The sequence below is a fragment of the Haliaeetus albicilla genome, chromosome 7 (assembly GCF_947461875.1).
Source record: "Haliaeetus albicilla chromosome 7, bHalAlb1.1, whole genome shotgun sequence".
Classification (NCBI taxonomy): Eukaryota; Metazoa; Chordata; class Aves; order Accipitriformes; family Accipitridae; genus Haliaeetus; species Haliaeetus albicilla.
In genome coordinates, this window is record NC_091489.1 from 43,224,128 (window position 1) to 43,250,934 (window position 26,807).

Sequence of the window (26,807 nt, forward strand, 5' to 3'; positions counted from 1 at the left end):
TCTTGCATAACATTCTAAGATTAAAGAATGCTATGGGAAAAGACCAATACACATAAACTGAGAAGTGGAAACAGCTTCGCTTTTTAATATAGGGGTAGTTTAAGAGCTATGATACTTGAGTCGCTCAAAATCCGTCTGTGATTTGAACATGAATTTATTCGTGCTCCTGTTGAAGTAGTAAAGGATGTTTCTTGGTTGTCTTCCCTACAGTAAGAGCTTATAGATATGGCTTGAAACGCTCAACGTTAGTTATCTCCACTAACATGTTGTATCTCTCACCACAATTTGAGTCATCTGCTAGTGACTCTGGTACCTCACAGCATCTCAAATGATGCAATTTGAAGCTCACGAATTATATAATGTAGAAGACCAACTGCTGAAATGCTACATTGTTCAGTGAGACCAGTTCTGTCAAACAGATGAAAGACGGTCTTCCCCCCAGTAATGTTAAAGTTTGGAAAATCTTTCACCACATTTGACTTAGTTTTTTGGATGTTCAGATAAGTGCTCTTGCTGAAAATGCACCAGGAATTGAAGGTTAGAAACACAACAAATGCAATGCAAGAATTGAAAGTGAAGTCCAAGCTAAGAGCCTTGAAGGAGCACCACTCCACTAAATCCCTATTAATACCTAAACAGGGCAGGAATCTGACTTGTAGGGACCCTAGGCAGGCAAACAGAACATCATGTAAACGGGCAAGACAAAATGTGCACAGACTTCCTCTACCCCACTGAACGTTGCCCCACAACAGCTGGAAATTATAAGGGGAGCTGAGTGCTGGAAAGTCTCTGAAAGAAACTCTTTGCTTCCAGCAAGATGAGTAATACATCTGTTCCCTAGTTGTGAGCAAACACTACAAAGGAATAATTAGAAACTATCTGACCTGAAACCCACATGCCCATTACTGTGGTATTTTTCCACCCACTACAGGTGAAACAGAAGATGGGCTGGACCTGGAAGGGGAGGGGTGGAGTAGCAGCACAAGATGCTGATTTATAAAGCACTAGCAAACAGTCCTCTTTCTCCACAGGCTTTGGACAACAAACTCATCCTGCCTGAAGGATGCCGAAGTGCAAGCAGGGTTCCAGCTAATGTCTGCTTGCCAGCCGAGGGGGAACTACCTCTGTGAGCTTTGGCACTCCAACAGCCAAAACTGCTCTGAGCCACTTCATTCTCCAGCTGGGCTTTTGCTTTTCGTCCAGAGACTTTGGCTTGGTTGTTTCACTCCATCAGGAAAAGAATAAACTCACCAAGATGGTAAAGGTGAGTACACTGTTTGTGGAATTGCTGATGTACGTGTTTCTTCTTAAGATCAAGCATTAATTTAAGTTTTAATATGCATATATAAATACGAGCTAAGTGAAAAATGGAACTAACACTAGACACTGTTGGGCATCCAGTGTAATCACTAAAATTTTCACTATGTAGATAGGTACGCACCTCTAATCCTAAAAAGCAAAGAGATCAGGTTGGATAGGGAAGACTTCTAGGACTGGCCAGCTTCATAATCAACAGGTTCATGAACGCTATGCCTTTTGCAAATGCCAAAATCTGAGATTTTATGAAAATTTGCAGGTTAAAGGGTAAACATAGATGATAATAGAAGTGACCAATAGATTTTACTAACTTCATTAATTTTCTTCATTATTCTCCTCTATCTGCTAAGTTCTCACAACAGATAGCAGTTTTCTTTCTCTCCTTATCTCTCTACTTTTGGGGATTTGAAAAGCTGAACAGATTTTTGGGTGGGATAGTTAAAGACAGGAGGAGGAGGAGGAGGAGGAGAAGGAGGAAAGTGAAGGAAAAATCCCAATAAACCAGATTGTGCATCTTTGGCAAGGTAGAAAAAAATAGAACTTCTTGTAACAGACACGTCCTTTATCTGGGATATGTATCACCAAGGAAATTCAAGTGCTTTAGGAAAAGGATTTCAGACTTTTAGCTCCCCCTAAACTACTCGCCAGCTCTTAGCTTTTCCCTTCGTCAAGATACAGTCTCAAGACTTCAACATTCCTCTAATTAAAGGGCATCTGAGGATAAGATGCCACTTTTGAGTTCAGAAAAATATTAAGTAATAAAATGTTCCAATCCTTTTTTTTTTTTTTCCTTGTTTCCATTACTTGAGCTCTCTGGTTTAGTCTATATGTAATTAAGATCTCTACTCTCAACTCATCTGAAATATTACCTCTGCAGGAGACCAAACACTGACAAATGCCCTGCAGAGTATGTATGTACTCATTAGACAGACAGCAGCAGCCAAGTTCATCTGTCCCACTAGTAAAGCACACCATCAGATAAGATCCAGTATGAACTCTCATAAAGCTCTGATGGTTAATCTGTCAGGAAGCCTGTGAAATGGGGTCAACCAATAGCTCTTCCAAGGCATGGCACGTAGTTTACAAGATAATTAGTATCTGGAACGTTATGATTATAGAAGCTGGTAAATTAGCAATACAGGAAGTTTGCCCTTCAGACTACAGTATTAACTTAAAGTTAGGAAACAGCACAAAAGAGTGAAGAGTTTGCTAACTCCCTGCCAGTTCTGAGCTCTATGTGGAAAGACAGACTTGCTTCTCCTTGGCCACCAGTATGGTGTTTGCCTCCGTTTCTCACTACGTGATCGAGTGTAAATGCATAAATATAAATGTGTAAACTTCTTTTTCTTTTTTAATTAAAATTGACATCTTGAAGTCATGTATCTAAAAAGCTCCAGGAACAGCCAAGTTATCAATTAATATTTTTTCCCCTCCCCTTTCCTTTTAAAAATCTTTTGCTTTTTGCTTTTACACCGATCTCTTCTTGGAGCTGATAAATGACTTAATGCTTTTCACTAGCAGTGCTGAGATCCAGGGCAGTATTCCTACACTTTGTATTAGACCATAAATTACTAAAAGTGTTGCACATCTCTAAAGGAATCACTGTAATTTACATCTGCTGAAGACCTGACCATGATTACTGTAACACATGCTGGAGAGATCTCAGGGTAAGACAGGAACTAGCACTCTAAGATGCCAGGAGAAAGAGACAGTAGCAATTTGTAGCTTGTCGAAAACAAGTAGATTTGTCAGAGTTTGACTTGTTTGTGGCATTTTTCTACTGCTTCCTTCAAGTCCCAGCAGATGTTCACAGCAATGCCAAAACCTTATTTCTTTTACAGAAAAAGTCCGATGTTTACTCGGTTGAGGTCTGTGGGACAAAAGATCTGGAAAAAACAGAGATTGGAGATGAAGAGGAGAAGTACAAAGACTTAAAAGGCAACAATAAAAAAAAGAAGGCAGAAGACCTTAAGAAAGAACTGGACCTGGTGAGTGCTGCTAAGCTCCCATTACAGCCAGCAGGACAGCCTCTACCCGCTGTCTGAATGAAGTCCGGTGAAGGGGAGTGAAAATGCCGATGCACTATCATTTTAACAGAAGACATGCTGCACTGAAAATCCTAACATGGGGAAGGATTTGCTTCCTCACGCTCCTGAAGTGTGCCAGAAAAAAGTTGTGCAGGATTCATACCTATAATGAAAGAATGATTCTGGCTTAATTAAGCCACCAATGATACAGAACGTTATCTACCCAAAGAGGAGTTATTCCCCAGATGGAATAACCGTAATCAGTATTTCCTGTGAACCGCCACTTGCACAGTCAGCCAAGAAACAGAGGAAAAGGTAGAAGCACAACATTTTGCTCCAGAGATTTCTAGTAGATCTAAAAAGAATGCCTCAGCTTTAAGCAGAGGTTTTCTTCCCCAAACTAACTGCACTGTACTTCAAGGACAGTGCACTAAGCTCAAGAAACCTGTATTTTACTTCTAGCTTGCTAGTTAGTGACCTGCTGGCTGATCTTGGAAAAGTTGCTTCCTCTCTACACGTTTCAGTTTCCCAATCTGAAAAATGAAGCTAATTATACTGACCTCTTTTCTCAATTGCTTTGAGAGCAGCTCAAAGGAGAGGTTGTTTATGGGCTAGATGGTATTTCAAAGGTAAGGAAACCCCAAAATGACCCATCAGCTTACCCATCGTGTCTCCAAGATCTACCTAGTACTAGCTAAATAACTCTCAGTGTATCTGATCTTTGCCACCAGGGGATGTAAGATTACTCTCATGTTTCTAAAGAGAAACCAAAGCACAGACAAGTTAATTGACTCATCCAAGTACCAATGAATCATTCTGTGAAAACAATTGTGAGATCTCTCAAATTCTTGGCTTCTAAATCTCAGTTCGGCACAAGATATAATTAGGTCAAAGATACCACAGAGGTGTTACTGCAGGGAAAGGAGAAGAGCTTTGAGATTTCCCTCTCCCATACCCTTTTTAATTGTGGTTAGAACCTGCTGCTTCTTTCTACAAGAACGTGGCAAATAATGACACGTACCCTACCTTGTCAATCAAGTGTAAAGATTGTTGTCACACGTATTCTGACACCACGCTTTCTTCTATTAACATATTGCCTATGGTACTGAATGCCTGAGTCCTGCAGCACGTAAAGAGGAACTCTTTAAAAGCAGCACAGACTTTTGTGGCAAGCAGTATTAACATGAAAAGACCACTCTGTTCTTGTGACAGATTTGCTGGAGGAGGGAGCTATTTACAAAAGTACTCTCAAAATTGAAAGAAAATGCCGTCTTCCAGTGGAAGATATTTTGCTTATCAATATGCAAATTGCATATTGTCTATTCATGAAAGTGGGATGTCATACTAGCAACTGGATCCATGGTCTGAGATCCAGGCATTTTGAACATTCTCTAGATCCTGAAATAAAAGTTTCAACAGTCTGACATTCTGCTCACTATCATTTTCTCTTTTGGAATCCAGGAGGACCACAAACTCAGCACTTCAGAACTGGAGGAAAAGTATGGTACAAGCATCAACAAAGTAAGTCCATAGGGCATCATTAAAAAACTGCCTGAATCAGTTGCCTTACTTTGCCTCTGGCTTACCCCAAGCTTCCTAGAAGCAGTAGGAAAGCATTCAAATCAACAGACTCATACATAGATGTATGTGATGCATGCATGCACGAGTATGATGCACTAACTCCCAATAAAGCCTAAACCAGCAAGTTAGTGTGCAGCCCTGACCTGTATTTAAACTGGAGTTTCTCTCAAGTCTGAAGAAGTCTGATCTACTGTTTTGAAATCAAAACCCCTGCACAAAATGTGACCTCAAAGTTTGTACCAGGACCTTAGTTTTTCTAAGGTTTTTACCTGGTATTTTGATTTCACTACAATTCATTTTTCACCGGCAGCGTCTGTAACAATTTAGAGCAAGAGAGTGTGATGGAAATGATTTTATCTTGAAGGAAACACTAGATTTGAGAAACTATACACCCAAGTCCCTTTGACACCTGACATTTGAATATCAAAGCATTGCAACATGGCCAGAGTACAGACTAGAATTTCAGGAAACCCATAAACTACAAACGTCTTGTGGAAATGCAGAAACAGCAGCAAAAGAACTGATGTCTGTTTTTCCCCAGCTTTCCCAACACTTAGTACAGGTATACTTGACAGATAACCGACAGAACGAAAACTCCCAATGGACACAGCCCCAAATTCAATGCTCCAGTAACAAAATAGCTGTTTCTTCATAGCAGATAACTAATAGTATCCGCTCCGAAATCAGAAAGTTTGGAAATCAAAGATGCAGGTTACTGCAGCTGATCTGTGACACAAACAACATTCAAGGAAAAAACAGTGTGTGAATTTTGTTCCGAGTTGAGATAAAAATCTGTTTTTCCGGGACTTCATTTTGAACATGTCATTTACTTTTGCAGGGTCTCTCTAGTGCAAGAGCAGCAGAGATTTTGGCTCGGGATGGTCCCAACTCACTCACTCCTCCCAAAGCCACCCCTGAAATCCTTAAGTTCCTCAAGCAGATGGTGGGAGGGTTTTCCATCCTCTTATGGATAGGAGCTGTCTTCTCCTGGATTTCATTTGGCATTCAGCTTGCCCAGGGATCTGAATCACCCTTTGACAATGTAAGTAATTGAAATACTACTTCACAGTTACTCAGTAACTACAAGGAGGCTTTTTATTCTTTCAGGACTCTCCCTCTACTACTGAACATTTCTGATAAACGCTCAAATACCTGACATACCACTTCTGTCCAAGAGTGTCTATCCAAAGGTTTTATAACCACTCCATAATCATAATACTTGAGTACTCATAAGAGCAATACTTCAGTCCACAAAGAACTCCAGAGTCTTTGACTCCAATTCCCTTATGAGTTACACTCTGCTAGGAATATTATTTGTTCAGGTTTGTGTCAGGTATAGTTTGGAGAAGGCTTTTAGAGAGATGGGAAACTTGCTATTAAAAGCCCTTTTCATACTCAGAAAGCTTTACTTGACTATTAGCAGGGCAAAACTTGAAAGTTCTTTTCTTATTTCTTAAACTGTCTTTTAACCTGACCAATATCTCATTTTAAGAGTCTCCCAAAACAATACAGAACTGTGATTTATTCTAGCAGAGAAATTGCTGAACACTTGTCTTAAATTAACTGAATTATATCTTTTATTGATCAGCTCTACCTTGGAGTAGTCCTGGCACTGGTTGTCATCCTCACTGGTATCTTCGCTTACTATCAAGAAGCTAAAAGCACAAACATCATGGCCAGCTTCAGTAAAATGATTCCACAGGTGAGAATAACCAATGCATTTCACCTGAGGTAAAAGTTCATTTTAATACCGCACCTTGAAATGACAAAAGCACAATAAGCTCAACTTGAATGTACCTCTTGGTACGAGGTTTAGAGGATGGCACAATGCTAATTTTTGTCACACTTCGGTCTTTCAGCAAGCTCTTGTCATCAGAGATGCAGAGAAGAAGGAACTGTCAGCAGACCAGCTGGTGGTTGGAGACATCGTGGAAATAAAGGGCGGAGACAGGATCCCAGCAGACATTCGTCTGATCTTTGCTCAGGGTTGTAAGGTAAACAGTACTTTGAAGCGGGGAAAGGGGAAAAACATGGTTTAGAGACTTTTATTGCATATAAAGAATTTCTGCACACCCAAGTTATTAGAGCTTTAATTAGACATGATCTAATTAAATCATAGAGTGCAGAAGCTATACTATGATGCTCAGCTCACCTAGGACTAACATCTCTACTCCCTGAACATCAAAAGAAGCCATTAGGTCCATACCACGTTCTAGCAATGCTCTTGGCCAGGACAGAGGCAGAAATACCAATACAGTATTAAGTGTTTCCAAAGACCTGGAGACAGATCTTCAAACCATGTTTTCTTTCAGGCTGCTACCGAAAATCCCACCGATAGACACACACACACAACATTGACCGAACTCAACATTAGAGATTCTCTCATTGACAACGGCAACTCTCTCAGAGAAAAGGCACCGAGAGATTATGGCCCTGTCACCCATTATTAAATGTGCTGCCACTTTGCCTTCTGGGCTAGACATAACTGCATATTACTAACTTTAATATGGGCATGTCTCCATTTCATTAAAGGTGGACAATTCTTCACTCACAGGGGAATCAGAACCACAGTCTCGTTCCTGTGACTTCACCCATGAGAACCCCTTGGAGACCAGGAACATTGCATTCTACTCCACCACCTGTGTGGAAGGTGCGTACAGGCAGAGAAAAGGGCCTCCAGAAATGGCACCTCTACAGTGTGCTGCCTAATACCGCTAACTCGTTTTAAGCAATTCTGCTTCAAGGAATTCCAGAAAGGTTCAATTGCTCACAGGAAATTATTGTCCCAAGCACACCAAAATAAAGCCTTAAGCACTGGGCTGGTCATACTTAGTATCAACCAATGAGACATTTGTTTTAACACCTAGCCTGGTTACGGGTGCAACAATCGATTAATTGCGGTTTCCTTGTGGTCTTTCCATCATTATCTTCAGGAACGTCAATTTGCAGACGCCTCTGAATACTTGTGGATGCTTCTGTGTAAGGACTCTGCACACATAAAGGTGTTGTTCTTACTCTCAGCACTAAAGGGTATGTCTGTCATACCTGACAGACTATCAGCTACAGGACTGTTCGATGCCCAGGATAACACCTCATTCCTACTGCAATACAAGCAAAAAAGACTAATTAGTGAAAATAGTTTACACGTTTCTTCCTCTTCACCAACAGAGCAGTAAGATTTCTAAGAGGAAGAATTGCATTCTGGTGTGAAATCTCAGTCACATTAAGGCTGAGAAGGGTCTTCGTCAATCAGTACTGGGCACGGAAGACAGGACTAGTCTCTCCTAGAGTTAATAGTCTTTTACTTCTCTGCAGGCACCGCTACGGGCATTGTAATCAACACTGGGGATCGCACTGTCATCGGGCGGATTGCCTCTCTCGCGTCGGGAGTAGGAAACGAGAAAACACCCATTGCTATTGAGATAGAACATTTCGTCTACCTGGTTGCAGGAGTGGCCATTTCCATTGGTGTTCTCTTCTTCATTATATCTGTTTCTATGCGAAACAAGATTCTGGACTCCATCATCTTTCTAATTGGTATCATTGTGGCAAACGTGCCAGAGGGACTGCTAGCCACAGTAACGGTAAGTCTACGTTTGAATTCACTGGTTGCCACTGTAGTTCTTCGGTCATTACCACTATTCATCACTCTTAAGTTCATTATAGTGCAACACTAAGCAGTGAAGAACAGATTATCTTTTAAGTAACTTGGCTGAGTTGAGTTTGAAATAAGTGTGTTTTTTTCCATGAAACTTTCAGTTTCATAACTGAGCCATTAGTCTTAAAAGCTGCAGCACAACAAACCAGTTTGAAATAAGGTTCTTCAAGTACCGTTCTCCCTCATTTGCTAACCAGTAGAATGATGTGACTCGTTTCCCCACAACCTGTTCCTATTGGGAAATGAGGATATTGTACTCTAAAAGTCACATGAAAATTCCACTAACTAACACAAAGAAGGCATCACTAAAATCTCTGGCTGGGAAGCAGCACACCTGCTAAACACTGTTAGTTCTGAAGTACACCAAAAACGAACAAATAGCAGTACTGCAATAATGAAGAGAATCATTTCAGGATTCATTAAGCTGGTGATTAGGCGCTCCCCTCGCATTGCAGGTTCTTCCATCTAAACCAGCCTCTTAACTGATATGACATTCTTATTTTTATCAGCAGGCAAGCAGGTTCCTCTCAGCAGCAAATGTACTTGTGGTAGTTACAGCCAAACCTCTGACCTTAATAATGTTATTAAAAAAGAAAAAAAAAAAAAAAAAAAAAAAGCACTGCAGTCAACCTAAATATAATTTTTTAAAAAATGTTCTCTTCCTACAAAAAAAAAAAAAATTGACGCAAAATACCTCATTGCATCATTCTGTAACTACCTCACTAGCAGTGAACTGAACTTCTCTACTTCTGCCAGGTGAGCCTGTCTCTGACAGCCAAGCGGATGGCAAAGAAGAACTGCTTGGTGAAGAACTTGGAAGCTGTAGAAACACTTGGTTCTACCTCTATCATCTGTTCTGACAAGACAGGGACCCTCACACAAAACAGGATGACTGTTGCTCACCTCTGGTTTGATAATCAGATCTACTCAGCTGACACCAGTGAAGATCAAACAAGTAAATATGGCAATGGGGGGATCTGGGAAGGGGCAACTACTTGGATCAAACCTGTGATGTTTCATACCCACTGGCTCTCAAACTGATGTCAATGGGAACGTCTTTTGATAGCTAAAACAGGCATGTCTTCCTTCCACACACAAGTGCAGTGTGCAACAGCAAAGTCCCTTCTTAGTCATGTAGAGATGTGAAAAAATGAATTAATATTTGAACTCTACTCACAGAAAGGAAGTCTGGAGAAGGTTCTAATCCAGATCCTTTTGCTGTCTGTAAATTTAGTAGGGAAATAAACAAAGAAACATAATCTAAGCAACTTTGCCAGAACTGCTGACTGACAGATTTAAAGGTTTGCGTCAAATTGTTTTTCCGTAACAGAACCTCTCAAAAGAACAACTCTGCAAGTAATTCAGTCCTGCTGTTTCAAACTTAAGCTTCTATTTCTGTCACATAATATGCTAAAGGATGCAATGTGTATTTTGCTTCCTCTCAGCCCAGCCTTTTGATCAAAGTTCACCATCATGGACAGCATTATCAAAAATTGTAACTCTCTGCAACCGGGCGGAATTCAGACCAGGACAGGAGAATCTCCCAATAATGAAGGTACTGCCTATTACCCATCAGCTTATTTCTCTTCCTCTGAAAGAACAATACATATCTGTTGTTCTGTTTGGCGTTAGCGATCGCCTCCACTTTACCATGCCAATCCTCTAAGTTACTATTTACAGTAGTATTACTGCTATACACTTGCAAAAAGTTTAAGACAGGGAAGAAAACCCACACAGCCAAGAGCAACTGTCCCTATAAGGAAAAAGGCAATTCAAGTAGCAAGAATTTCTACACTAGTAATTACTAGACTATTAATTTAATATAGCAAAATAGAAAAGGTAAACATGCCTTAATTAATGTCTTTACACACAACCGCTGAAGGTAGTAAATTCTGGTGACTAGGCTACCAGAACAAACCCCTGATTTCTACTATTTACTCCATCAGTGCCTTCCTCAAAGTCATTTGATTTTGTGCATCAGTTAGCTCACCTGTACTTGCCTGCTGCTACCCTAGAACTGCATTACAAAGCTGCCACACAAACCTGAAAGCGATCACAAATCTTGCACTCTCCCAGAATCAAACCCTAATTTCATCTCTGTGCTGTAGCTTAGTTGTAGCAGCAAGAGCAAAACAGTTGTCCCAAGTTTTTACCGTAATAATTTTCTCTGACAACTTGAATATAGCAACATAGATTCACTGCTGCTTAAGGCTACAACATGTTATAGAATCACGCAAGCTCTCCTGATGGAAGTGCAGAAGTATACATGCTATAAGCTGTTTGTTCTTTTGTGCATACAGAGAGTTGTGGTAGGTGATGCCTCTGAAACAGCTCTGCTGAAATTTGCAGAAGTCATTTTGGGTGACATCATGAATATTAGAGCGCGGAACAAAAAAGTAGCTGAAATTCCTTTCAACTCTACCAACAAATTCCAGGTGTGTCTCATTTTTGGAAATTATGCCAGACTGTTTCCAGCTTAAACCGTTTCTATCACTGGGTCTAACGCAACTATCTGTGACCTGGAAGTCTTAATGGGGTAATTCAATGACAGAGGAAATTTAAGCTATAATAAATATAGTTCATTCTGTTTGATGGAATGTATGATATCCTCATAGAAAAGAGGAAATATTACTTCTATGCAAAGTGACCAAAACTAGACGCAAGTGAAGATCACATATTCATATTTGTGGCACACAGCTTTCCATTCATGAGACTGATGATCCCAAGGACAAACGCTTTCTGCTGGTGATGAAAGGTGCGCCAGAGAGAATTTTAGAGAGATGTAGCACCATCATGATCAACGGCAAGGAAGAACCACTGGACAGCGAAAAGGCAGAAGCTTTCCAAACAGCATACATGGAGCTGGGGGGCATGGGAGAGAGAGTGCTGGGTGAGTCCAACTAGAGGGACTATCAGACAACTGTGGTTTAAAATGGGAGTTTAAATCTTGGTACAATCCACTGCGTATAGACTTCATTCCTCTTGCAGTACAGTTGAAAAAGGAAAGTGTACAGGCACCTAAGCAGAGTATTAAAACCACACTGATGTGCTGTAAGCTCTCTGTTGGCAGGGATGCCCTTACTGCTCTATACTGATGTTGATCTGCCACACTGAGCAGCCAAAAAACCCCGTAAGTAGTCCACAAAGGAAAACACTCTTCCCTGCTGGCAGTATCACTACCTTTGCCACGTGAAACACCAACTCTACGTGAACTTTGACGTGAAGGTTACAATGGCAGGTTAAAAAAACCTCCATAAAAAGCTAATGGTTAATGCACTGGAGTTCTATGGACAAGAGCAAAGCCTGATGCTACACAGCAAGCTCTCCTCTTTCTCCCACTATTTCCTGTATGTTACATCAACCTAAGTTTCCTTCCAGGTTTCTGTCATTTGTACCTGCCTGAAAATGAGTTTCCAGACACCTACCCATTTGACACAGATTCCATGAACTTCCCAACCTCCAACCTGTGCTTTGTTGGGCTCTTATCTATGATTGACCCACCTCGGTCCACAGTGCCAGATGCTGTCTCAAAATGCCGCAGTGCTGGGATCAAGGTAGGGATTTTACAATGAAAAATGCAGTGATTCTACAGAAATACTCATGATAATACAGCTTTTAAGATCTTCCACCACACTGTCATTAAGTATCTTTCTAGCAACAGCTACCAAAACCCTAAACGTTCCTTAATACCACTCTACAAGTGTAACTTAAAGAAACTACTTGAAGGCCCTGAGAGGCAAAACAGTTTAATTTAAGTGGGTATCAGACTATAGGAAGCACATGGAATCCCCAAACTGGAAATTCAAATTTGGAGAAACTCAGATACTGTCTCATCAGATCCATTTCTAGAATATAGAAACCATGCCAGCTAGAATTACTTGCTTGTAAACAGAGTAAGGTAACAGAAACGATTCTTGAAAAGGCATTAGCACACAGGGCTACACCTGTTACAAACTTTTATGCATAGGCATCGCTAATCTCAAAACCGTTCAAGTTGAATCTGAAGCAGTAATTCTCCTAATTTCGCTCCTGGGGACCCACAAGTAAACCTTCAGCTTAGGCAGAGGGGCAATCTAGCTAAATAAAGGAAAAATGGTATTTGGAATTAACAATCTCAGATGAGATGAATCCCAAGTCCCAACCCTGATGAAATTTTCTGTAGTCTGAAGACAGACCTGGCAACTGGCAACTCTTCTTCAAGAAAAACAAGAAACAACTGTGTCTTATCTGTCAAGACACCTCAGTCACAAAGATCCATTTTAAGATGCAATATTCTAATGAACTGTCTCCTTTGAGTATACGTAATATAAATTCTTACATAAAGGCTTCTTTATTCTGCATTATTCTAACCTTGCTGCCTGTGACAAGTTCTTCCTTTACAGCCCTGATAAAATAGGGCCAATAACAAGAGGTAGAGATCAGATGTCAATACAGAGCTAAGTAATCAATAGTAATAATCTGTCATTGTTATGTACATAGCACAGCTTTCCAAGTTCAGATTCTAAACTGCTTCCTGGTGTACAACAATAGATATTTCACCTTATCTCACTCCAGCCATTGCATATACATTTGTCACACTGACTGCTTGTCCCTTCCTCAGGTTATCATGGTCACTGGCGATCATCCAATCACAGCTAAAGCCATTGCCAAGAGCGTAGGCATCATTTCAGCCACCAGCGAGACTGTGGAAGATATAGCTAAGCGCCTCAACATTCCTGTTGAGCAAGTCAATAGACGGTAAGAGCAAACAGAGTACAGGGGATACCTACGAGCTCATTTTCTGAAAGCTATGCCTTCTCCCTCCACAATGCTTTTATAGCCTGTTTCTATGTCATGGCTGCTTTTTGCTTTTCTGTTTCTTGATACGTTCCCAGCCATTGCATCCATTCAACGTACCAGCTCTACCTAAATAACTGTGTGTCTAGATCAGTGGCTCTCATCTTCACTGGCCCTTGAAAAAAGTCCTAGCAAATTATACTTTGCAGATCATGTTGGACTTTGCTGTCACTGCCCATGTGACAAAACACAGATATACGAAAAACAAAATTCAGAATCACATAACCTAAGGACCATCAGTCCAAATTCCTCTTTCACCCATTAAACGTGAAAAGAAAAACCTCATAAGACAAAGATAAAAGCTCTTTACAGAAAAGAGGTCTTCCTCCTCCACTGTCCCACCCTCCCACTCCGAGTCCTCTTTAAAATGCATTTTCTGCTGTTATGTCTGCTCAGGAGGAAGCTTCAATTACTCCCCTCTGTATCTAGGTAACTGTAATTCACTCTGGATTTGTACAGTGGCTTTCATTCAACACCTGCTGATTAACAACTAATGCTTCTGAAATTAACTCCATTTGCTGCTTTCCTTACTATCAAGCCACATACATTCTATGAATGCACTATTTTTATCTAAGCCTTTTGATTTGAAAATTTACTCAGCTTTCCTATGGCTCTTACAGAGAAGCTACAGCAGCAGTAGTTAATGGGATGGAGCTGAAGGATATGAGCTTACAGCAGCTGGATGAAATCTTGTGTAACCACTCAGAGATAGTCTTTGCTCGGACATCACCCCAACAGAAACTGATCATAGTTGAAGGCTGCCAAAGGCAGGTGAGCAAGAGGTGTAAAAAGTTACACACAGATATGGCTACAGGGCATTCATGAGGCAGTAGCTTTCCGCAGATATCGTCCTCGAGGTGAGAGGGTGGGAGCCAGTTTCCGATGCTCTCTAAGCTCTGTTTGTGCTCCTTTCACTGTGCAAGAACATTATCTAACAGATTGCCACACACACTGTCAGGACAGCATCCAAGCTACTCAAATTCCTGTTACAGACTCTGAACTCACATTGAAAAAATGAGCTTTTCCTAAGTTTGATTAACTTGGAGCTGTACTGAGGGTCTGTCTTTTGCATATAATTCTGAGATGCTGCTGCTGTGCTGCATATAAAGCCTCCTGGGCAAAGACTGTACACTGTTTGGGAAGGAGCCTTCCCTCAGGAATTCTTTAAACCCAGATAAAAGCAACATGTTACCACATCCTCTCCTCTTATCTCTTGTGGCCATTTAGACCTATGCAGTTCCCGCCCACAGGAATGTTTAGAAGTGAAGGTATGAATCCCACAAAACGTCATAGCATGATTTATATAGGACCAAGCCTTATCTGTATTACTTTCAAAGACTGTAAACCTACAGAAAGCAGGATTTAAAGAGAGTTTGTCCCATCCACAGGCAATATTATGTAAAGGAGCATGGAGTACAGCCAGCACAAGAGGCAGAAGAGAAATAAATGACATGTAGAGAGTATACACACTACTGCTGTGCCTGAACTTTGCAGAGGTGATGCGGCACAAGACATTATTTTATTTTTGTAATTACAGCAGAGCTAAGCTTTCAAATCAGCATTATCAGCTCTTCAGGTTTAAGCCTGAACTGCTTTCAGGAGAGTAAAAAAAAAAAAAAAAAAAAAAAAAAAAAAAAGGAGCGGGGGAGGGGATAAAATCTTTCAATTTCATCTCTCTTATTTTCTTTTTGAATGGCCTTTGGTAGACAGGGGGTAAATGTGTTCTGCACTGCTTAGACACCCACACTCCCAGTAGATTTGGCTCTTTAGAGGATGAAAAGGAACACCCTCCCTGCCTCAACTCGAGCCAGTCAGTCTACATGCTATGTTTAGTACTTAGAGCTTATAAGCCCTTCTGTACATGGCATTATTTATAGGTAGTGACACTATGCTAAATCCCCACAGGGACAGGACATTCAGTATTTGTATTAATCAGTTTGTCAGGCTTTTTCCCACTCCGAACACTCTGTATTGCTATCAAGCCATGAACTTTTGCATCAGCTAGAACAGGACCTTTAGCTGCAGTAGACGGTTTCATTGGAAGATAAAAAAGAAACTGAGTTGAATTATCAGAGTTTTCCATCTTTTGGATCATTAGTTCAACTCTAGCATAGACTGGCAATGACCAGAAGTTGTTGGGATGATAAGGGTAAGAATGATCTCTAACTGAAGACTTACATAATTTACAATTAGGATGAGAACTGACTGATTCTATAAGCACTTCAAAAAAAGAGAGAGGAGGGAAAGAGAGAGGAGGGAAAGAGAGAGGAGGGAAAGAGAGAGGAGGGAAAGAGAGAGGAGGGAAAGAGAGAGGAGGGAAAGAGAGAGGAGGGAAAGAGAGAGGAGGGAAAGAGAGAGGAGGGAAAGAGAGAGGAGGGAAAGAGAGAGGAGGGAAAGAGAGAGGAGGGAAAGAGAGAGGAGGGAAAGAGAGAGGAGGGAAAGAGAGAGGAGGGAAAGAGAGAGGAGGGAAAGAGAGAGGAGGGAAAGAGAGAGGAGGGAAAGAGAGAGGAGGGAAAGAGAGAGGAGGGAAAGAGAGAGGAGGGAAAGAGAGAGGAGGGAAAGAGAGAGGAGGGAAAGAGAGAGGAGGGAAAGAGAGAGGAGGGAAAGAGAGAGGAGGGAAAGAGAGAGGAGGGAAAGAGAGAGGAGGGAAAGAGAGAGGAGGGAAAGAGAGAGGAGGGAAAGAGAGAGGAGGGAAAGAGAGAGGAGGGAAAGAGAGAGGAGGGAAAGAGAGAGGAGGGAAAGAGAGAGGAGGGAAAGAGAGAGGAGGGAAAGAGAGAGGAGGGAAAGAGAGAGGAGGGAAAGAGAGAGGAGGGAAAGAGAGAGGAGGGAAAGAGAGAGGAGGGAAAGAGAGAGGAGGGAAAAAAGACAAGGACAGAACATGTTGTGTCAACTGAATCTCTTACAAGTGCCAGAGATGAGCCTGGGTCTTCTCAGACAGGGATAGACCATACACATACAGACAGCTGTCTAAATTTTTAAGCCCCCTTCTATTCCACAAAAAGAAATGATCAGATTAATAGCATTTTAAGTGCATCTAATTTAGATGCCTACTTTTTAGAATGTAGTAAAACGTATCCCTGAATTTCCTGTTTCTCTCTCCTATGAAGGGAGTCTAGGTGACAAAGCTCGGATACAGGCATCTATCACACAGAAGTGTGAGGTTGCTGCATTAATCCTACCTAGCATCTTTCTGATCACTAGCTATGTTTTATGCGGGTACAAAGACGATTCAGAACTTCACATCAGCATCTTTCTTCTAGCGATTTAAACACAGGGAGTGTGCCGAGAGCAGACTGTCCTTAGAGCAAGATAGCACCATCTCCTCAAAAAACCCACATCTGAATCTTTTGTGTGTTCCAGGGAGCAGTTGTTGCCGTGACTGGAGATGGAGTCAATGACTCGCCCGCTCTTAAAAAAGCGGATATTGGAATTGCTATGGGTATTGCTGGTTCTGACGCAGCTAAAAATGCAGCTGATATGGTACTGCTGGATGATAACTTTGCTTCTATTGTCACAGGAGTGGAGGAAGGTAAAAATAATGTTGCTATCCACTTTCTTAGCTGAAAGCTGCTGACAGCCACGCAGCACTGGTGGGTTCTCCTGATCCTTTCCCTCCTTTTTTCTTTCTGGATTTCAAAATGTGATTTTGATATTTGGAAAAAATAGGAATCAGTTCCATTTATAGACACATGACAAACAGACAATAAGAAAATCATCCCCCTCTCTCACACATAGCATTGGTCTGCTATTGCTTCTTGTTCGAGCTCTAGGCAAAAGTAATCTCCATCTTGTTCCTGTGCAGTTCTGAGCCCACAAAGATACAAACTGTTTTCTCTACATTTTCACTCTATTACTTGCCCACACATCACCATCGCTGTGCTCCACCTATGACAGTAACACACATTCCACTCTTCTTTCACCATAAAGAGCTTGTGGTTTCCATTAAAACTACAGTGTATTGTGGAACGGGACTTTTTCCTCAATCTTTCTCATTGAAAGAGATCTTTTAGTTTCCCTTGAATTTTCCTTTTATTTTCACTTGAATTTTCAGAAGGCTCTAAGAGAAGGCAGGTTAGTTTAAAAAAAAAAAAAAAAAAAAAGCCCCAAACGCATGAGGAAACAGATGAGAAAAGCAGACATAAGCAGTAAATGTTTTCACTTCATTTAGTTAAAAATTGAACTTTCTTCTGGAAAACACTGTCGACAATTAGCTTTTACAGAAGTGTTTCCTTCCTTTTCCCCCAGGCCGCCTGATCTTTGACAACCTAAAGAAAACAATTGCCTACACCCTGACTAAGAATATTGCTGAGCTCTGTCCCTTTCTCATCTACATTATTGCCAGCATTCCAATGCCCATTGGCACTATCACCATCCTGTTCATTGACCTGGGCACAGACATCGTAAGTTGGCGTCTTCTGAGTTATTTTCTGCTGAAATATCATGACAAGCGAGAGGGGCTGGGTGCAAAAGGACACGCAGAACACGGGAAGATTTAGTTGCCTTACCCTGCGGCTGAATAGCAAGCTAGCAAAAGAGTAGAAGGCTAGATTAAAAGCAGCCAGGTATAGAGAAAGAAGAGTAGAAAAAAAAACCTGCAGAGGGGGAGCAGGAAGAAAAGACTTCTGATCCACGCTGACAAGCAAAACTCAGCAGTGTGCAAAACAAGTGTGTTTCAATCACGAGATCATACAGATCGCTGCAGTTACTACAGGGATGAATACCAGACATCTCATCAGAGCCCAGTCCGAGGGATCTGAAAGACCCTTTAATGTTTTGAGTATTCTCTAGCCCTTTGTATTGTCATATAATCATCAGACCTATGAAACAGTTTCAGACTTCCCTCAAATCTTTTATACATGTCAAGAGAATGCTACACAGATCCTTCTTTCATTTGCTCTGTGTATCCTGAAAAGGCAGGGTATATCAACAGAACCACTTGAGAACCGAAACTTTTCTGAGAAGCATCTGAAAAGCAGACAAATGTTGCCACCAAGGCTCTAATGGTTTATTTCTGTTGTAGATCCCCTCTGTCGCGTTAGCCTACGAAAAAGCTGAAAGCGATATTATGAACAGGAGACCTCGTAACAAAAGGAAAGACAGGCTGGTGAATGAGCAGCTCGCTGTATACTCCTATCTGCAGATCGGTAGGTTGGCCTGTTCTCTGAAACGTTATCTTGTATCAGCAAACCAAGACAGAGTCAAGTTGATTCATTTTTTAGAAAAGGGGGAGCTGAAACTCAACTCCTTCCTCTGCCTTCCTAGGCAAACTTACTAACTCCCTTCTGTTGCTCATTATTCAACAATACAACAGGCTTTTAATCTACAGAGGTCAAGAACCTTAGAGCACTAAGAGCTCTAAAACTACCTTTAGACTCATGGGAAGTTCCATGCCATACGAGAGAGATCAACACTGATATCCAGCACATTCGCCAGTGCTCCTAAATTTTGCTTATTCCTCATTCCTACCTCTTTGATTTTGCAGGTATCATGCAGTCAGTGGGAGCCTTTGTAACCTATTTTACTGTGTATGCTGAACAAGGTTTCCTACCTTCCACGCTGCTTGGTGTGCGAGTGGACTGGGAAAACAACGCCATTAATGATTTTGAGGATTCATATGGACAGCAATGGGTAAAGCCGCACTGAAACATCCTTGCACTGTCTCTCACCCAAGAGTTTCTTAAAAATTCTATACTCTCCTCCAAAATAAAGGATTAGGGAACGAGAGAGAGATTTAAACACAAACCCGATTCGTTTTCATCTAACGGTCCCTCAGGATAGACTCTTTAGAGCTTCCTGCCACCTAGCTCGCTCACTCAGAGTCCATTCTTTCATTCATGCTTCTACAGTTTGCCGCCTTCTGATTCAAAGCCTCTAGAGATGCACCTTCTTCTCTGGACTTTATGTTTAGACCCATCATAATCTCTCAGCCCTGCCTGCTTCTGAACAGCACTACTGTAAAGTACTTCGCAGACTCTCCCTCCCCCTTTCCCTCTTCATTCCCCCTCATTCATTCTGCAGAAATCACAAGACACAGAAACCATCAATAAATCAATATAAATACCTCCTTACACCAGGCTCGTGCCTCAGCCTCATGACTCATCCACAGTAACTAGCGGACTAGAACAAGTGGCCAAACTCTGATCATTATGTATCTAAATCTGGAATAAGTCTGCATTTACACCTTAGTAACTGAAATCCTGCTATCAAGATTTGCAGTCACTTGCACAAGATGTGAGTGTCTGATATAACACTATTTGATTTTTCCTTCGCTTTGCAGACTAAATACCAGAGGATGTACCTACAGTGGACTGGCTACACTGCCTTTTTTGTCAGCATCACAATTCAGCAAGTTGCTGATTTGATCATCAGGAAAACACGAAGAAATTCCATTTTCCAGCAGGGTCTTTTCAGGTAAATTTTGCAGATTCTTCACCTGACATTTAAGAGGATAAGTTAGCCTGCTCCTAATTTTAGAAAAAGGTTAGCTCAGTGATTTAGCCCACTCACATTCAGTCTTTGAACAAAGACTAAATCTGGCTTCAAGCAATCACAAATCTCCAACATTTTATTACACCTCCCCCTACCCCCTTTCCTACTTCATGATACGTGTTTTCTTTAAAGAAAGATGTTGTATTTGTTACTCTGAAAACACATCAGCTTAAAACTAACTCTCCATTCGTCAAAGTGTTTACCACAAAAAAAAGGGAGTTTCCTCTCTAGATTATTTTCTTAAATTCTTTATGTAGTTATCAATAGATAGTGCATTTGGACTTATCCGAGATAACTTTAGCCACCGAGGAGGCACGAGCTGGTCAAACTCTCTAAGATAGTACTGGCTCCCCTCTGCAAAGCACTCTGCACCCTTCAATCCCATGGAAGCCAGGGAGTTAAAAGCATCTATTGGGATGGAGGCCACACTTAAAAGCTGGCATTTAGTCAGAGTATTTCTGATAGGAAAGCAAATTGTTTTCCTTTCTTTATCTGCAGGTACAGAGCCTACACTTAAGTATATTTCCTTCTTGGTTTACATTTGAGTCACAATGCGCACATTCACAGTGCAACTAGAAGACATGACTAATGCGCACTGCATGTCTACCTAAAGCTTGCTTCAATCTAGGTAGGTCAGGAATGCTGTAAGGAAAGACACAGGCACATGCAGCGTAAGACAGTGCTACAGAGTCTACCACTCGTCTCATGCTACTGTCTCTGCAGTGCTCATCAGCTGAGGCGGATCATTCAAGCCAGCTACCAGAGCACAACCACAACTCTGAAAGTGGCACAGCCTTTGCATTATGCGGTGGCATCAGGTTTTTATACATGGACAGAGGCATGTAACCCTTCCTCTTTGGTTTTCTTGTAGGAACAAAGTCATCTGGGTAGGTATATTTTCCCAGATCGGAATTGCTCTGATTCTTACCTATGGTCTTGGACATGTTACAGCCCTGAACTTCACACCGCTGAGGTGAGTTTTGATGCTAGCTTACTTCTCTTGCCCACCACATATAAACAGACATGGACTTACCATTCTGCCAGAAACAGACAAATGGGAGCAGGATGCCCATGCAGCACAATTCAAGGATAAATATTTAACAATATTCATCGTGAAGAACAGGGCGGACAATTTCTTGACAAAAAAGGGCATTATTTTCATAGTTTCCACAAAAAACCCCACTACTTTTTCTGCTAGATTTACTACTGAGGATCCAGAATCCTACTTGTGTAGAACAAACATTTTAATATTTTTTCCAGGATCCCCAATATTTTGGTGAGATTAGATAGCACTTTACTTAATTTTATCCAGGCAACTTTTATTTTAAATATATCACTGTCAGAAACGTTCCATTTTTCTACCATCTTCAGAGACTGTAACACCACCAGGCAACATTTTCTTCTGAATAGTATCTGGAATAAATTAATTCAGTAACTACTTAAGATTGGGAGGCTTACATGCGCATCATCTTATTTCTAACCGTTTGAGTGCTTAAATTAAGAAAAAAAAACCAAACCAAAACAAAAACCCCCAAAAAGCCAGATTCTCTTTTAGTGACACCAAATAGCACAGAGAGAGACCCCAGAAATTCAGCTGAGTGGTTAGATGCTTCTGAATGAGAACCTCTTCTCCCACTCCCAGGTTTCAGTACTGGTTTGTGGCTGTACCATTCGCCATATTGATATGGGTCTATGATGAAGTCCGCAAGCTGTTTATCAGGAGATACCCAGGAAGTAAGTAGATTTTTCTAGTTTAGTGTTTTAACGTAAGGTGTCCTTTCCTACCCTTTCACTCATACACCTACCTTAGCTGCTGCTGACAGGTGGACTGCTTAAAAATGGACCATTTGTTCCCAATAAATTACTTTTCTTTTCTGAGGAAAAAATAACTGATTTCCCCGCCTCTCTCCTACTGCAGGCTGGTGGGACAAGAACATGTATTACTGAAACAGTCGTTATCACTGGTCATCTTCCTCCTTGTGGAGAGCTTCTTCCCCACCTGACACAGCCTCTGCTGCTGCTTTAATGTCTTGTCTGTGCAATATCAAGCATGGGTTCGCCTCATGAGAGGGTGAAGAAATTTCATGAATTGAATGAAGAAATAAGGACTTTAGAGGTTGATAAGTTACCTCCCACTGTACTGTAAAGCTGACACTTGTCTAGAAATTGAAATGCTACCTATTTTTGTAAAAAGCACAATTTTCCCTCATTCAAAGATGAACTTGGAGAGCACTCCGAGAGGAAAACACGTGTAAAGGGGAAAAAAAAAAAAGAGAGGACAGAAAATCCATATAATCTAAGGCATTAATTTGCACTAAAAGTGTTGGTTTTGCTGATTTTCTTTTTTTGGTGGAACTGAATTCCAAGCGAGTACATACATAGATCTGTATTACCTTACCAAGGGTAGAAATGCTGTATAGGAGTAATTTGATAATAAAACTTTTTCCAGAAAACAGTTCTCCATCTTATTTTCTTATAAAGACTTAGAGAAACTGAGTAGAACAGGAAAGGACCTAACTTCTGCCAGGTCAAAGAGGAAAGAAGTACACACCTGCTTTTTCTGCCCCCATTAACAGACTAACATATTTCAAATACCTGTTCAGTTTTAATAAACACATCTTGAAAACCAAGACACAACCAGTTGATTTGAACACTTTGAGATACCAAATCCAATACTCACTTTCCAAAGGCCACAATTTCTATGGCAAAATAGACCTCGGTATGCATTAGGTAGGTGCAGTTAAAGTTCTATTTGAAACCAGGTCTTTAATATGGCCATTTTAGCAAGAACCAGTAGGTACCACATCTTGTTTAGACAAAGGCTTTACAAATTTTAAAGCCAATGATAAATAATGTATGTTGATATTTCACATTTAAATGCAAGTCTAGACAAGCTTTAGAGAACAGGGGCAGAAAGAGAACTCCTGTTGCAGCAAATGTCAAGAAGGATTGCCAACATGAAAGAAATCAAGAGAAGAACTGAGGGAGGGGAAAAAAAAGAGTGTTCTCCAGCCTAAAGACTGCCTGTTCCCAAAAGTCCACGCCCGTATGTGCTAGAAACTACTTTGCATTTTGTGAGCCTTCCTTCTCATAACTCCTCTCCTTAATACCTGGATGGGTATTACACTGAGTATCAATTACACTGGATATCAGTGTTTTTCACATATAGACATGAAGGAGAGGAATTATAAAGGAAGGAGGAAGAGCGACAAAGAATAAGCACGTAAACAATGGGTGAGTCCAAATGCCAGATATATGTGCTGCTTATAAGTTGGTAATGCAACCCTGTAACACATCAACAAGTACGTGAGGTGCCAAGCTGACTCATTTCAACACCTTGTCATCTGTCAGTAGTCAGGACTGATTTGTCTTCCGCTTAAAAGACAGGAAATATATGAGAAGAAGCTATACAGGCGAGCAACATAACCCACTTTCCATTGTCTATAGATTTGCAGTCCTTAACCAAAACAACATGTCCAAACACAGACAGAAGAGTGAAGAAGGGGGGGCAGTTTTTGCACAATGTGGGGGCGGTTACTGCACAGAACCAGGAAAGAATATAGCTATGTTTGGTTTACTTCAAAAACAAAATACATTTTCTTGAAAAAACTTGTGGGAATGATAACTGGAGAGGCTGTTCACTCATAGAATATACAAAATTCTAAAAGCACTGAGCAATGCAGTGGTTGCTCTGTAAAACCATCTAAAGAGTCTGTTTTCTCCCACTGGTCAAAGACCAGATCTACAAGAAATTTGTACAAAAAGAAATTTCTCTTGTTGTGCTCTAACTCCTGATACTTACCACCTCATAAACACATCACTCTGGAAGATTAGGAGAGTACTATCTCTAAACACTGCCAGCCTGACTGCAGTTTTGTTTCTGGCCCTCCCTTTGTTACTTGGAGTACCTCAGCACCTCTGACTACATTCACAGTCAACATATCATTTTGCTGCTAATGCAAAACAAAAACATACTTATCAAATTGTATACACAGAATCTCAGAATCTTGCAACACAGCAAAAGAGACTGACAAAACCACAGAGCTACGGAAGAGGAATTTTCCAGGATTTCAAAGCCAAGTGACAGTGTTATAATTGTAACACTGGAAGCTAATCCAGCTGCTTCATTATTTTTCTAGGAACATTATTCTTTTACCGTATCACAAACCATTCAGGCTTTGTGTAACAAATGTATCCTGCCCAGTATCAGGAGAACTTCGACACATAGATGTCCTTGGCTTGAAGAAGAGTCAAACAAAGAAATCAGGAGGAAACGAAGCAATGCAAGCTGGAAAAAACTCAACAGCAGACAGCAAAAAAAAAAAGTTTTGAGAAGAAAATTTAAAAGATGGATGTGATGCATCCATTTTAGCATCAACATATGCTCCTGAGAGAAGAGCAAAAGAATTCTGTCATAGTAATATCTGGAAAACTAGCAAATGTATGTCTCCCTGTCCCCTCTATGCAAAAGTGAGTGGGGAGGAATTGTGGCATCACATTTCCCACATGTATAATCATTTTAGGGAAAAAAAGCCACCTAGATGATCAATAACAGGAAAGAACAGAAAAAAAAAAGGCAAAAAAAAAAAAGGCAGTGGATGGTCTGGAGCAAAAACCTGAAAACCAGCAATGACTCTGAAATAGTCCGCTCTGGTACCTCTAGGGTCAGTTTTGCTTTTAACAAGAGTTGCCAACAAATGCTCCTTTGCATTTCAAATGTTGCTTTAGTTCAAAGCCCTCTTCAGAGGCTAAGAGTAGTATGCAACCTAACAGCTCCATAGTTTGGCTGCCTGTGACTCCATTGCACCAACATTTTCTTTGAGAGGACAAGATGTACTTTGCCATCTGTTTTACTGTATCAATGCCTGAGCAGAAAGTCCAAATCAGAGGTGTGTAAAGCAACTGAAAAGACAAGTTAAGAAATCAGAAGATTAGCATCATTTCCAAGAAGGGCAAAGCCCACGAACACCTAAAACCAGACTCACTGTTTCTAAATCTAAGAGATTTTCCAGTATTACAAAAGATGTCAAAACCATCAAGGCAAAACAGACAAACAGGCCATAGGCGTGGAAGGAAAGAATCCTACATTTGCTCACTGGCATGCATAATGTTTGTTAGAACTAGTAAGTCTGGGAATTACTGAATAGGACAAGACAGGTCATTGCATAACAGCACATGCGGGAAACAGCGGGTAGGACCTCCCGGTCCAGTATAACCATCCTTTGTTGACATCTAACTAAGGCATGAGGTTATGGTATCTGATGCAAGCGAATGTGGAGCTGTCCTCAAACACAGGCCTCATTTAACCCAACAAACTCAGAGAACGTTGCTGTACCCATCAAACAAAGTTAAGACTATTTGCAAGGAAAAGCGCAAAGAAGGTGGTACAATCCAGTTGCAAGCTGAAGCTACTCAAATACACACACAGGCATCCCCCTCCAATCTCATAATAGGTTATTAAGTGGCAATATCACACATCAATTCTTACACTTACTGCTGCATCATTTATTCCATTTAATTTGTTTTGTAACCCATTTGTGAGCAGGCTAAAGATATTCACCACAACATGGCATGGCATCTTCATGTTCCAGTGCCTCCCAAATCAAAAGTGTTATAGATGTTCAGTTACATTCCAAACCTGGGCAGAATACACACACTGTAATCCACAATCTAAAAAACTGAGCTGGCAGGCTGCGAAGGAAGATAATTTACTTTCCTCATCAGGTCTATGTACTGCTTTTTCATTTAGTCTTGCACGGTCTTTAACTTAAGGAGCCTTCAACCTTGCGTAGGTTTCTTACTACTACATGCACACCATCATTATTATTATTATTATCGTTTGAGGGGTGAGAAAACATGTAGGAACCATAGGCATGGACCATGAGAAATACTCCTGTGCTAAATATTAAAACAAAAAGAAAATGTAATTCCTCCACTCAGTTCTTACTTGTAAATTCCTTTAGTGAGTTCTGCAGCCTCAACAGGAATAAACGTTGTTCTGCCTCAGTCAAGTAAGTAGCAATAACACGAAGGAGAGAAGCATATTTTGAACTGTAAGTTAATATACCTTCAAAGCAGGCTGTTTCTTTTGTGGCTACAACTATGTTGCGAGCATGCCAAGAGTTAATTTACTAGCTCATAAACTGAGAAATCTTTCTTTAACACAAAACTCTGCTTTCTTGCTCCAGCCTCAGCCAGACTAGACAGGTCAGATGTCCCTACTGATTACGCTAAACTTCACAGCTTTCCTTTACCTCCTTTTGCTTCTTTTAACAACAGCTTCTTTGCACAGTTTTCTCTAGTTCAAACTAGCTCTCCCCATCTCCCCCCCTCCTACCTCCAAAAAACCCAAACACCTTTCCCCTTTCACCTGCTATGTTACTAGACAACTCCTGCACTCTGGTCAAGAGGTAAGATGAAAAGGGAGAGTTGGCTTAAGGCAAAGTGCTACTCTGCAGTAAAGGAGAAAGGGAGAATTTAAGGATGGCAAAAACTGCTGTGCAATGCACTATGTAAAAAGCTATTTAGGGAGGCAAATTGTACTAGTTTCTCTGCCAGGTCTGTCTCGTGGTCTTGCTAGTATGTTGATCAAAAATTTACTCATAACAAGTCTTCATACTAGAGTTAGACAGTGGGATTTTATATTATACTTCCTAACACACGTATTTTGAACAAGTCAGAGTTATGAGCAATTTATCTTGGGGTGAGTCAAGCTTCAAGATGGTAACAAATAATAATACCTACCTCTTACCATAACTGTGTAAGAGCTAAAGTTCTTATGTGTGGCAGGTCTGAATTTTCCCTTATGCTCAAACACAAAACTGATTTTGGCAGCAACAGAAGAGACACACGTAATATCTAAGTGTAGTATGTAGATTTTCCAGCGACAACTATATGTA

The 26,807-nt window shown here is 40.8% G+C and overlaps 1 protein-coding gene across 1 annotated transcript; it reads left to right on the plus strand.

Annotated features, from left to right (window-relative positions):
* Positions 1-1,029: 1,029 nt before the first annotated feature.
* ATP12A (ATPase H+/K+ transporting non-gastric alpha2 subunit) lies at positions 1,030-22,584 on the plus strand. Its single transcript, XM_009919545.2, has 23 exons — positions 1,030-1,264; positions 3,159-3,305; positions 4,806-4,865; positions 5,764-5,967; positions 6,514-6,627; positions 6,785-6,919; positions 7,458-7,575; positions 8,241-8,509; positions 9,340-9,538; positions 10,029-10,138; positions 10,884-11,018; positions 11,281-11,473; positions 11,962-12,137; positions 13,184-13,320; positions 14,040-14,190; positions 16,780-16,948; positions 17,665-17,819; positions 18,440-18,563; positions 18,902-19,047; positions 19,697-19,830; positions 20,780-20,881; positions 21,551-21,642; positions 21,827-22,584. Exons 1-23 carry the CDS (start codon positions 1,256-1,258, stop codon positions 21,853-21,855), a joined length of 3,108 nt encoding a protein of 1,035 aa, XP_009917847.1. The 5' UTR covers positions 1,030-1,255; the 3' UTR covers positions 21,856-22,584.
* The last annotated feature ends 4,223 nt before the right edge of the window (positions 22,585-26,807 follow it).